A 10,829-nucleotide genomic window follows, 5' to 3' on the forward strand; every position below is an offset into this window, starting at 1 on the left:
GCCCCACGGGCAGCCCTGTGTGGGGACATGAGGGCTCATGGAGGAAGGAACCTTTTGTTCTCCAGCCCAGCTCAGGCTCCTCACAAGCAGAAGTTGGTACCTTCCAGCTCAGTTTGGAGTCAGAGGGCCCCATCATAAATGTACAAGGCCGGATGTGAACAGAGGTGTCAGGAGGGAGACCAAGCAGTGAAGAGGTGTGAAGACTCAGATTTTCTCCAACCCAGTAAAACACGGCTGCAAGCGTAGGGCGAGGGGCATCTGCGAGCTGAGCTGAGGGGGCAGCCGTGGAGGACGCTTGCAGGGCTGCTCCCACTCCTTCCCAACGCTGCGGTTAAAGAGAGGGCTGTGTTTTCCAGAGCCCTCGATCTGGCATCTTTCCCGGGTTGTAAATTCTCTTAAAAACCAAACCAAACAGAGCTTTAATTGTACATTCTGCTTTTCTCTTCACTCCAGAATAATGGCAATGGCATTAATACAGTGCTGCATTGAACACATACCCACACTGAGGCCAAGGGACCGATTCTGCTTTCCATTATTCAGGGGCACTGCCTCTAGTGAGGCAGATCAGGGTTTAAACAGCGAGCAGGAGCAATGAACTTCTACTGTTCCCCGCTGTTTGAGTGTGGGCAAAATAAAAGGCCATAATATATGATGCAGTCAGCCAAGAAAGCAATATTGCTCTGCCATGTGCACGGTCTACACCGAGACGAGTTCAGGATCTCATTTCTAAATTCCCATAGGTACCTCATTTAAACCATCAGCCATAACCTGCTTCTCATTTTCAATACCACTTGGTATTAGAGCTGCAGTGAACGGCTGGTGAGAGATTCTAATTCCTGCAAACAAGCCCCTGTAGGCTTGCAAGGAAAACAGAGAGTTCCCCTCTTGGTTGCCTGCTAGGTTCCCATCTGGCTGTTTTAACTTTGCTATTGCTTTTAAATGTGCCTGTTTCTGCACACGAGGCTTTCAGCTCTACCTCAAGAGACTCCTGGGTTCTCTTAGCGTCAGATTCTGACCAAAATGTAGAGACACAGATTGGGTCTTCTTAACAAAAAGGAAGATCAGATTTCACATTATAGTATCTGAAAGATTAATTCCACTTACATGATCATTTCCCTGTGAACCACACTTCTTTCCATCTGGATTTTTCCATCAGGAGGACAAAGAGCCATAGTGTTAAGCACTACCTGAGAGAAAAGAGCAAGGAGTGTAAAAGATGAGTGCAGAGATGCTTGCTGAGAGAAAAGAGAAGAAAAAACAGAGTAGACAGCAATTTCAAATGCATCAAGAGGCTTTTTTTTCTTTTTTTTTTTCACATGAATTATATTCTGATCTTATGCTTTGGTATTTTGAGCCATTTAGTTTGTCAGGTTTTGATTCAGGGAATTTAGGATATTTGGCTGCAGGAGTTTTCTGTATCATGTTACTGTTAGCTAGTGTTTGTGTTATTGTAGGAACCACAGGTCCAGCCAAAATCAGTGCCCTGCTGTGCCCGAGGCTATCAATAATCTCATGTAAGACCTTGTTATTAAAATACACCTGTCCCCGTCTGGGCTGTCATCATGACCACAAGCAGAGCTGTGCCAGCTAGGAAGGTGCTAGCAAAAGGGATAGAGGCAAAATGCCTTGGGGCCCAAATAATGCCCTGCCACAGACTCCTCTTGGGACTTCAGACACTCATTTAATCTCTCTGCAGCTCAGTTCGATCTTTAGGAGACAGGGTAACAACCATGGCAAAATGGCAAGAGGCTTTCCCCCTCTTACAGAAGTGAAAATCAGGGCTACACAACTAAGTGGCTGCTAGGTTAGTTCGTGTTCATTTTTAGTTAAACAAAACATGTTTTTCTCAACCAGGAACAAGCCACTTCATCTTATTTTAATATTTTAAAATATTTTATGCAATGCTAAAGTAAAATTCCAAAAGTAACTTTGAGTAGAAAAGTGGAAATGGTCATTTTTTTTGAAATAACAAAATGAACTCTTTCAAGCCTACAATATTAGGGTCTTTGCTTTTTTTTTCAGAACTTTGCTGAGTTTTCTTTCTCTGCAATCTTCAAATGCAACACAAAGCTGTTAAATGCTTTAGCCATGTCAAGAATTCAAGTCAGTGGCGGTTGTGCATTTTTTTCTTTTCTTTGCCAGAAAAATCTTCAGTAGAAAATGGCAATTGTTTCCAGTATAGAAAAGAAAAGGAAAAAAAAAAAATAAAAGCCTTGCAAGTTGTAGTACTGAAGTGACTGGATAATATCAGGGAGATACAAAGCTCAACTAGATTGTTGCCAACTAGGTCCTGGAAGGAGCAAGTCCCTCGGGAGCTGCACCCACATAGCGTGCGGAGTCACCCGCAGCCCTTCTGGGTGCTCCTGGCGGCTCAGCAATGCCGGCCCCGCAGCCACCCACAGCCTGTGCCACCGGGCTGGCTCTTCTGCCTGCCAGGGAAGTCCAAGCCTGTGTGACACCTAGAGAGGTGACTCAGGCTCCGCGGCTCAGGTGTGGAGCCAAGCAGGCCCCAGCCATTTGGGGTGCACCCTAGTGCTCTGGGTGTTTGGGAACTGATGTGTAATGAGAAAACAGTTTTAAAGCTTGTGCAACCTTGTATTCTCCCAGGAAAGCAAGAAGGTTAATACATCTGGGTTGTCCTTAAAATCTCTATCCAGTCTCAAACGTCTCCTATAGGTAGAAGGCTTTTTTTTTTTTGCTGCTGCTGTTTGTTTTTTTTAACTCAGAAAAAGAAAAAAAAGAGGGAGAGAGAAAGAAAGATAGAAAGAAAGAATCTAATGAGATGGTCTTTAGGTACTTCCAGGCTACAGTTTAAAAGAAAAGTAATCCTATCCAACTTGCATGGTCTAGGTCTCTGCAGAAAATGTCAGTGACCTTGTAAGAGAGAATTTTTTTTTTCCCCCATTGCAGGGGCTCCTGCCCTCCTGCAGTCACTGGCTGTTTCCAACTAGAGCAACTTCTGGGAGATACCCAGAGGGAGAAGCTTAGAGAAATGTAATCAGTGGCAGCACTTTTGCTAGCTTTGCAGTACCTTAAAGTAGAAGGGGTGGGGAGGAAACCCTCAGGAAAGTCCCTAGCCTTCAATTAAAAAATTCGTATTACTTTCCTCATTAGTCCAATCATCTGGTATAGCTATTTCCAAGCTTACCCCGAAGGCCCCGCAGAGCAATTCAATTGCAAGGCCAGCGCAGCGCAGGACGGAGCGGTGTGCTTGGGAGGAGCTATGCTTCGTGTTGGCACGAGGAGCTCACTTCTCTGGCATTACTCATGTGAAGCAAACGATGTTGACGCACTTTTTGGAAAGAGGCTTACTGTATGAAAGGGAGCTCTGTTGCAAAGCACCTCCCTGGCTGCAAAAGCTGGAGTCGCCTGCTGAGTTTCACCGGCACCAAAACGACTCAATTCTTGGAGAACCTCCTCAAAGTCAGCTCTTGAACAGGAGGCCTTGCAATGTAATTCTCTCTGCTAATCATCTCTCTCCCTCTCTCTGCTAATCATCTCCATTACTGTAACTAGCTGACAGGCTACAACAGAAGTTTAAAGCAGTGGGGGCTAGGAGAACTGAAAGTTTAGTATCCATCTGCTTACCTCCACAACTTCAGCCTTTAAACATCTGCAGTGATTGAGAGTCAGCCACACTCCTTAAAAATGAGCCTGTGGTCTTATGAATCTCCTGATGTAGAAGCTGTATTATCTTTTTCTTGATTTCCTTTTACTGCTTCAGCTTAACGTTCTGTGTCGGTGAAAGTACAAACAGGTTATCATGATGATGCTGGCAGTAGCTCTTGAGCACAGTGCATGACTTTCACAAGGCAGTAAAACTTGTAGGGCAATGCATAGTATCTTTTTTCTGTGCTATTCTTCATGCTAATCTGTGCTGGGATTGCACAGCATACTCCCTTACCAAAGCTCTTTGTGTTATGTTATCTGCCCTGAAAATTTCGTAGGTTTTTATCCCTATATTCCTCTCTACTTCCCTACAGTTCTTTTCCTTCATCATTAAAAGTAAAACCAGTCAGCTTTTTTTCCATCTCTCCCATCATTTTTATTGTGCTTTTCATATTTTGCTTATTAAGTAGTTACCCTAGGGAGACTTCCTTTTTATTGGAGCATACAAAAAGCTATAACTGCTCTTAACATTTGTGGGGAGGAGGAGGGAAAAGGGGGCAGGGGAAACAAATTTAGGCTGAGGTCACAGAAATAGATGTAGTGTGTTCCATAATATGCCTTGCATTATCTCTACTTCTTTTTCCATAAGCAACAAGATATTCTCCCTTGCTTTCTGCTTATTCCCCGAATCAGCCTGCACTGTTAAAAATAACATACCTGGATGTTTGGACAAAGCTGTTGTTGCTTTAGGAGCATCATCCATCTGGCTGCTGCTGCTGCTGTGGGGCAAGGGACAGACTAGATAACTTCCAAAGGTCCCATTTGCACTTGTTTTCTAGATTTGCTGAAAAAATAAGCCCAAGCTCTAGATTTGGGCATTCAGGCATTAGAGTGAAAGCTGATACTACATCAGAATAAACACCGGCCACTCCACTTTAGGAAGAGTTCTAGTGTGGCTCCCACGTTGATTATGGCTTTAATAGGCTTTAATGCCAACAAGCAACCAAACAAAGCTCATCAATGTTCTCTGGGTGCGAGAACAGCAATTCAGGATAATGAGATCCTGGCAGGAGAAATGCTCCTAAAGTCTCAGAGAAGGGACTGCTTGGATATCTTTGAAGTCTTGCTCTCAACTGAGCTCTGCTTCAGGCTGGACTGGCTGGCCTGAGCTTCCTGGGTTGAAACCAGCAAATAACATTGCAAAAGGGATGCCCATATTCCACTGCATGATCTGTGAGGGAGCAAAACAGTCCTAGGTGGGATTCTCAACAGGACAGCAAAGCCAGAACTTTCAGCTCTATAGTTTCCCAAAATTCAGATGCTCTTTTTTCTCACATCCTGGGTAAGTACCCTACCCCTCAGACAAGAGAAACAGTCTCTCTCTGGAGGCAAAGAGACATCACATTGTTTATACAAAGTGGAACAGCTTCCAGAGAAGACACTCAGACAGACACTAGTATACCAGTATAGCTGAGTGTTCAGGGCTATTCACCTGAGAGAGAGAGAAAAAACAGTTCAAATTCCCTCCGTTTCTATTTATATATGCACAGACTTATATATAGATATGTATATATATGCATGTGAAAGTCCATTCATATGTATACATGTACGTATAGGTATGTGTATACATGTGTTTAAATATATCCCTATAAAATGAAAGAAAATTGTACACATATACATTTTATATGTATATACACATACACTATATGAATATATGTCTTACATACACAGCCTAAGACTTCCACCTTGGCCCTAGAAGCTTTGTAAGTATAACTCAGTCCAATGATTCATTCTTTCAGAAGCTTCTGGTTTTAACTAACCAGAATCAAGTGTGCACAAACGCTTCGGTTAGCTCTCCAACATAAAGTACTGGAGCTTTCCTGCATAGACTCATCAGTGCTATAGTAACAGAAATAATACATGCACCTATGAGGTTCAGCCAACGCTGCATTCAGGTGGCACAGGATGTTCTTTTTCAACAGTGTTACTTGACAAGAAATTAAATCATATAGTCTTACGCTGCTGCTTTCTCAGGGGATGAATTACGTGCCTGTAGAGTCCTACCACAGTCAGTCCTGCTCTCTGGATGCTTTTAGCAACACCTGCAGGCCCTGCTGCACGCACTAGTTATAATAATGTAATGCTATTTGGAGGGTAATGAACAGGACTGCTTTCTAGGGAATATTATTTCTGTATGAAAATTTCCTCTTAATTCATTTCAGAAAAGCTGTCTCTGATATAGCCCCAGTGTGTGCAAGAGAGGAGCAAGATGCCTCACACCAGAGACTCTTCATCTCTGACTAGCACTGCAGGGAGCAGAGCCTCCTACGAAACACCCACTCTATCGGACCTCCAGCGGCTCTTTTGGTTCAGAGGAGGGTCTGATAATCATGTGGACCAAGTCTGGCCAAATATTTACCTGGGAGATGCGTAAGAATTTATGGTCCTATCATTAAGCTGTTATCGGTCCCTGGGAGGAGGAGGAAGGGGTGCGGTACACTGGGGAGTAGCTTTTGGGTCTGCAGGAATGTTTTTGCGATAAATGTTTCCAAAACTGACAACATAAGGAGTTTGGATGTCATGAAAAACATGACATACAAAATGGTGACTTACTCATAGTGTGTCTGAGTTGGGTTTTCTATATTCTGTGAAGCACAGTGGATTTGTCAGGGTAAGAATTATTCGTATTCTAGACGAAAGTCCTTAAAGAACCCATCTCAAATCGGTGTCAACTCTGAGATGTGTTATCTGCCCTGGAAACTGTGCTCTAAGGCAGCAGACGAGAGCACAGTAGCCTTCACACTCAAATAGGAGTAGCAGGATCAAGAACCAGATGGAGGAGGACCCAAACGAATTATACAATAGGGATTTTGCCAGTCCAAATCCAAACTTTTTTTTGAAGATGCTAAAACTGAAAATATCAAACAGGAATTTTCATGTAAATACCTTATTCTTGTGACCGCTTCTATTTATTGCCATTTTCTTCTATTTGGATTACTGCAGATTACATAGATCATCAGCTCATTTTTCCCAACTCCTCCTCCTCCTGAATACATCATTTAAGGATCACAGTTTTGTGGAATAACTTCAGTCCCAGTTTATGGTGGGAAGGAACCTGACTCGTGAGCCTGATGCAGCTGCTTCATGTCCGAACCAGGAACAAGGTGCTGCTGCATCTGTGTTGATTCTTGCCCTTGTGACCCATGCACACTATGAATGAGAGATTAGCTCTAGAACTTGCTAAACAGCTATTTAAAGGAAAATCTTGACCACTTTATACAGTAAGCCATGTTCCCAGGGTTTAACTGCTGGGAGGCATTTGCTTAACAGTATCCCACCAGCAAGTCTGCTCTCTTGCTGCTCTACACAACACCATATCACATTTTTCATGTGCAAAGCACTATGGGCTTCTTGAAATTCGTGACTCTGTAAGCAAGCTGCAGTTCCTGCATCCTTCCCTAGCGGGAGCAGGCACTAACTTTAAACCATACTATTTTAGCGGAATGTTAGGACTGTTGCCAATGAGCTCTTCATGTCTTTCAACAGGTGGGCTGCTAGGAGCAAAACTACCCTTCAAAGCCTCAACATTACTCATATCCTTAATGCAGCAGATGGGCCATATAGCATCAACACAGGAGCCAAATATTACAAAGATCTGCAAATAGAGTACTACGGAGTAGAAGCGTTTGATGATCCTTCCTTTGATTTAAGTATCTTCTTCTATGATGCTGCCAATTTCATAGGCAAAGCCTTAAACACTTCAGGAGGTAAGAGCGAGGCAAAGAGAAGTTTTGGGAGGAAGTTTCAACATGAGCCAAATGACTTCTCCTTGCAGTAACAGGCAGCCAGCAAAGCTCAGATTGAGCATACGGTTCGAGAAGGCACAGGCAGAACCACCGCGCAGAGGATGGGAGAAGGCGCCTGTGCCGTGCGCTGCAGGGATGGTGGCCATGGCCGTCGCCAGGTCCCCGGGAGGGGGGAGGAAGGGCCAGCTCTAGGAGTAGAGCGAGTGGGAAGGGCAGAGCTTGTGGCACTGCGGGTGCTCCCACGCAGGTCCATCCTGCAGGAATTGCCAGGATCCGTGTGCCTCCACACGCACCTCGCACCCCTCGCACACCGGCAGGGGCTCCAGCCGGGCGATCCTGCCCCGCGTACCACAGCCCTGCTCCGCTCCCCACGCACTCAGCTGGGAGCAGCGGAGCTTCAGCGCTGGCTTCAATGCTTCACATGCCTAAGTGCTCCGCAGAATTGAAACTTTATTCAGACTGTCTATTAAGCTAGAGAAGCAGCAGAAGTTAATGAACTAAGTCAAAAACTACGAGCTTGACCCACGGCCTGCTGAATTTTTGTCAGCAGAGTTTGGATTATGGCCTAGTTATCATAATTTCCATTTGTTCCAGAGTTTGCTCCGACTCTGACTGGCTGCGAGATCTGCTGCTTTCACTAGAGTGCTTTATTAAATGCCCAGTTATAGCTCACACTGGGCTGCTGAGATACAGTAAATTATGAGTCCATTTTTACAGGCAGACTATCCTACAGAGTTTATGGGACTTGTCAGTGATTACAGTCAGGGCTGGGCCAAAATTTTCTGCCAAAACTGGCTTTTTTTCCACAGAAAACTATACTACCAAGTTTAGTCACAGAAAGCTTCTTCCACACAAAATTTCAACTATTTTAATCTGAGGCTTAAGTTAGATGCATGAGGTCAGTATGAAATACCACCTTGCCTGAGATGTATGGCATGACCTTATACTAACCCATCCTGAAAGCAGGAGTATCTGCTAATTGTCACCATTGTTTTCCCAACTTGTTTCTAGTAGTTTTTGTCCTTCCTGTGTCTTTCTTACTTTAGAAATGCTAAAGCCCACTCACCTTGCTGTGCCTCTGTTTTCCTGCAGGTAAGGTGTTTGTTCATTGTGCCATGGGGGTGAGCCGCTCTGCATCTTTAGTGCTTGCCTTTTTAATGATCCATGAAAACATGACACTCGTGGATGCTGTGAAAACAGTGAGTGCTCACAGAGACATCTGCCCAAATTCAGGGTTCCTCACCCAGCTCTGGGACTTGGACATTAAACTAAATGAAGAGAGGAAAGGAACCAGAGCATCTGCTGCCAAAGAGCTGTAAGAAAGCATTGCTGAGAGAGAGAAGACAAAATGTTATTTGAGTTTCCTGTATTTCTTTTAAATTAATTGCATTTGTAAACTAAGGATGCAAGTTTATGATATACCAGAATGCATGTCATTACTAAAAGTAGATTTTACTTGATCTTTCCATTTTTGCAAAACTCTCCTAGGTTATACTTACGGTTGTTTGTATATTGTATCCTTCACTCTCCACCTTAAAACGTTGCTCTCTGCTGGTTAAAAAAAAAAAAAAAAAAAAAAAAAAAAAGAGATATCAGGTTCCACTTCAGAAATAGCTGTGTTTCAGCAACTAGTGAAGCTCATATCACTTTATGAAGTGTTAGGCTATTTGAGGTGAAAGATACCATATTATTTATGCTACAATAATGCTTGGAAGTTTTCTTATGAACCAGCCCCCCACCCCTTTGCTCCCTGTATCTACAATGGTTTGTATTTTGAGACTTGAATCTGGCACTGGTTAGTTCTTGCTTTTACAATTGGTGGAGCCCCGGAGCTGGGGGTAAGAGGCTGTTTAAAGGCAGAGCAGCTGGGAAACAACACAAGCCACTCTTTAAGAAATTATTCCAGGCCTCTCTGTACTGTTTTCCCTTTGACTGTTTGTCAGATTAATTTTTTTTTTCCTCCATGAAAATACCTTTGTTTGAGAGGGCATTCAAATACTGTTCATCTTCCCTAGTAAAAATCATCCAAGCGATGCTATGGAAAATGCTTCTGAAGAGGAAGGTGGGTTCCCGGCTGAGGCTCCAAACAGCTGCACGGGCAGTTGGCAGCGGGTACAGGAAAGCATTCGACAACAAAGTTCAATGTATCTCAAATTTGTCTGACAGTTCAACATTATAAAATGGGATTTTCTTTCTGAAAAATAAAGGTCATTAACATTGCGACATCATCTTCTGTAGCATTTGCTTTTGTGAGGGAACTCAAGTGAAAACTGAAGGGACACAGGGATAGCAAGGGAGGTGCTGACAGGCATCAGGCTTTCATCTTTGTGTCTCTGGGCCACCATAAGAGCACTCAATAGCTACTGTCAGCTGATGGATCAGTGATGCCTGGAAACTATGTGAAGCACATCTGGCTCTCGGTTCCCAGCCGACAAACATTCGCAGCACAAAGCCAGCTCGGGGATGGCAGTTGTTTGCATTCCTAGTACCAAACTCAGGAATGTAGAGGCATGAATGCTCCCCACCATGTGAGCCGGCTGCTCCAGAACAGCACAGCAACAAGGGAAAACATTCCTGGCCATTCCCGGTGCTGTCTACAAGGCAGATTTCTGCCTTCAGGACAGACAACTCAGCACCTTTTATAATGCTCTTCGGCAATATCTACATCTTTTAAGGAGAGTACAAACCAGAGCATTTGGCACTGAGGGCCTGACCCTCACACCGAGGGCACCTTGAGGGGTTTGGCTGTGGACTGACCCTGTGGATTGGACATCCCTGAGCAGCAGGAGAGCAGTGCTGGAGCCTTCCTGCTTCAGTTCCATGCGTAAAGAAACCTTCTCATGAGCTCTGGGGCTGCTCTACAAGGTCAACAAAAACCACAGCAAGTAGGAATGGTCAGCTTAAAACTATGCTTCAGACCCAAATAAAAATGTAATATGCATGTCTCAGTTACCAATTAACTCCAGCAAGCTGATGTCAACTTACAGAACAACTGGGGGGGGGAACAAAAAACCAAACAGTGGATCTGGTGGTAGCGATGCCCTCAGCCCCAAGTGCAAGAACCACATTTCCTGATGCCTCCCACCTATAGGAAAACTCTCCTTGCTTTTAGGAGCAGCAGAACTGAGGCCAGCCAGCCATTTTCGGCTGTAGAGTGAAGGGCACAGCTAAAGATGCACTCGCTGGGGGTACGACAGTACCTGCAAATTAAATGCATTTCACACGTTTTAAAAAAAACCACGTTTTAAAAAAAAAATAGTTGGCTCAACTGGAAAACCTGCATCTTACGCTAACGATAAATTACCGTAAACGCTGCAGAACAACACACGGAACGTAATTCCTCACGCTGCGATGTAACACACGCCGGTTTCCCCCCAAAAGAGCTGGCGCACCGGCCATCCCCGCAGCCCCAGG

The 10,829-nt window shown here is 44.3% G+C and overlaps 1 protein-coding gene across 1 annotated transcript in view; it reads left to right on the top strand.

Annotated features, from left to right (window-relative positions):
- LOC104166104 overlaps positions 1 to 8,971 on the top strand; it is an 18,645-nt gene extending 9,674 nt beyond the window's left edge. The window contains exons 2-4 of the mRNA XM_009705932.1: positions 5,832 to 6,039; positions 7,156 to 7,376; positions 8,508 to 8,971. Coding sequence (XP_009704234.1) covers positions 5,879 to 6,039; positions 7,156 to 7,376; positions 8,508 to 8,734 — 609 coding nt within the window. The 5' untranslated portion in view covers positions 5,832 to 5,878 and the 3' untranslated portion in view covers positions 8,735 to 8,971. The remainder of the gene's footprint in view (positions 1 to 5,831; positions 6,040 to 7,155; positions 7,377 to 8,507) is intronic.
- The last annotated feature ends 1,858 nt before the right edge of the window (positions 8,972 to 10,829 follow it).

This window comes from Cariama cristata, unplaced genomic scaffold (assembly GCF_000690535.1).
Source record: "Cariama cristata isolate BGI_N322 unplaced genomic scaffold, ASM69053v1 scaffold42128, whole genome shotgun sequence".
NCBI classification, from domain to species: domain Eukaryota; kingdom Metazoa; phylum Chordata; class Aves; order Cariamiformes; family Cariamidae; genus Cariama; species Cariama cristata.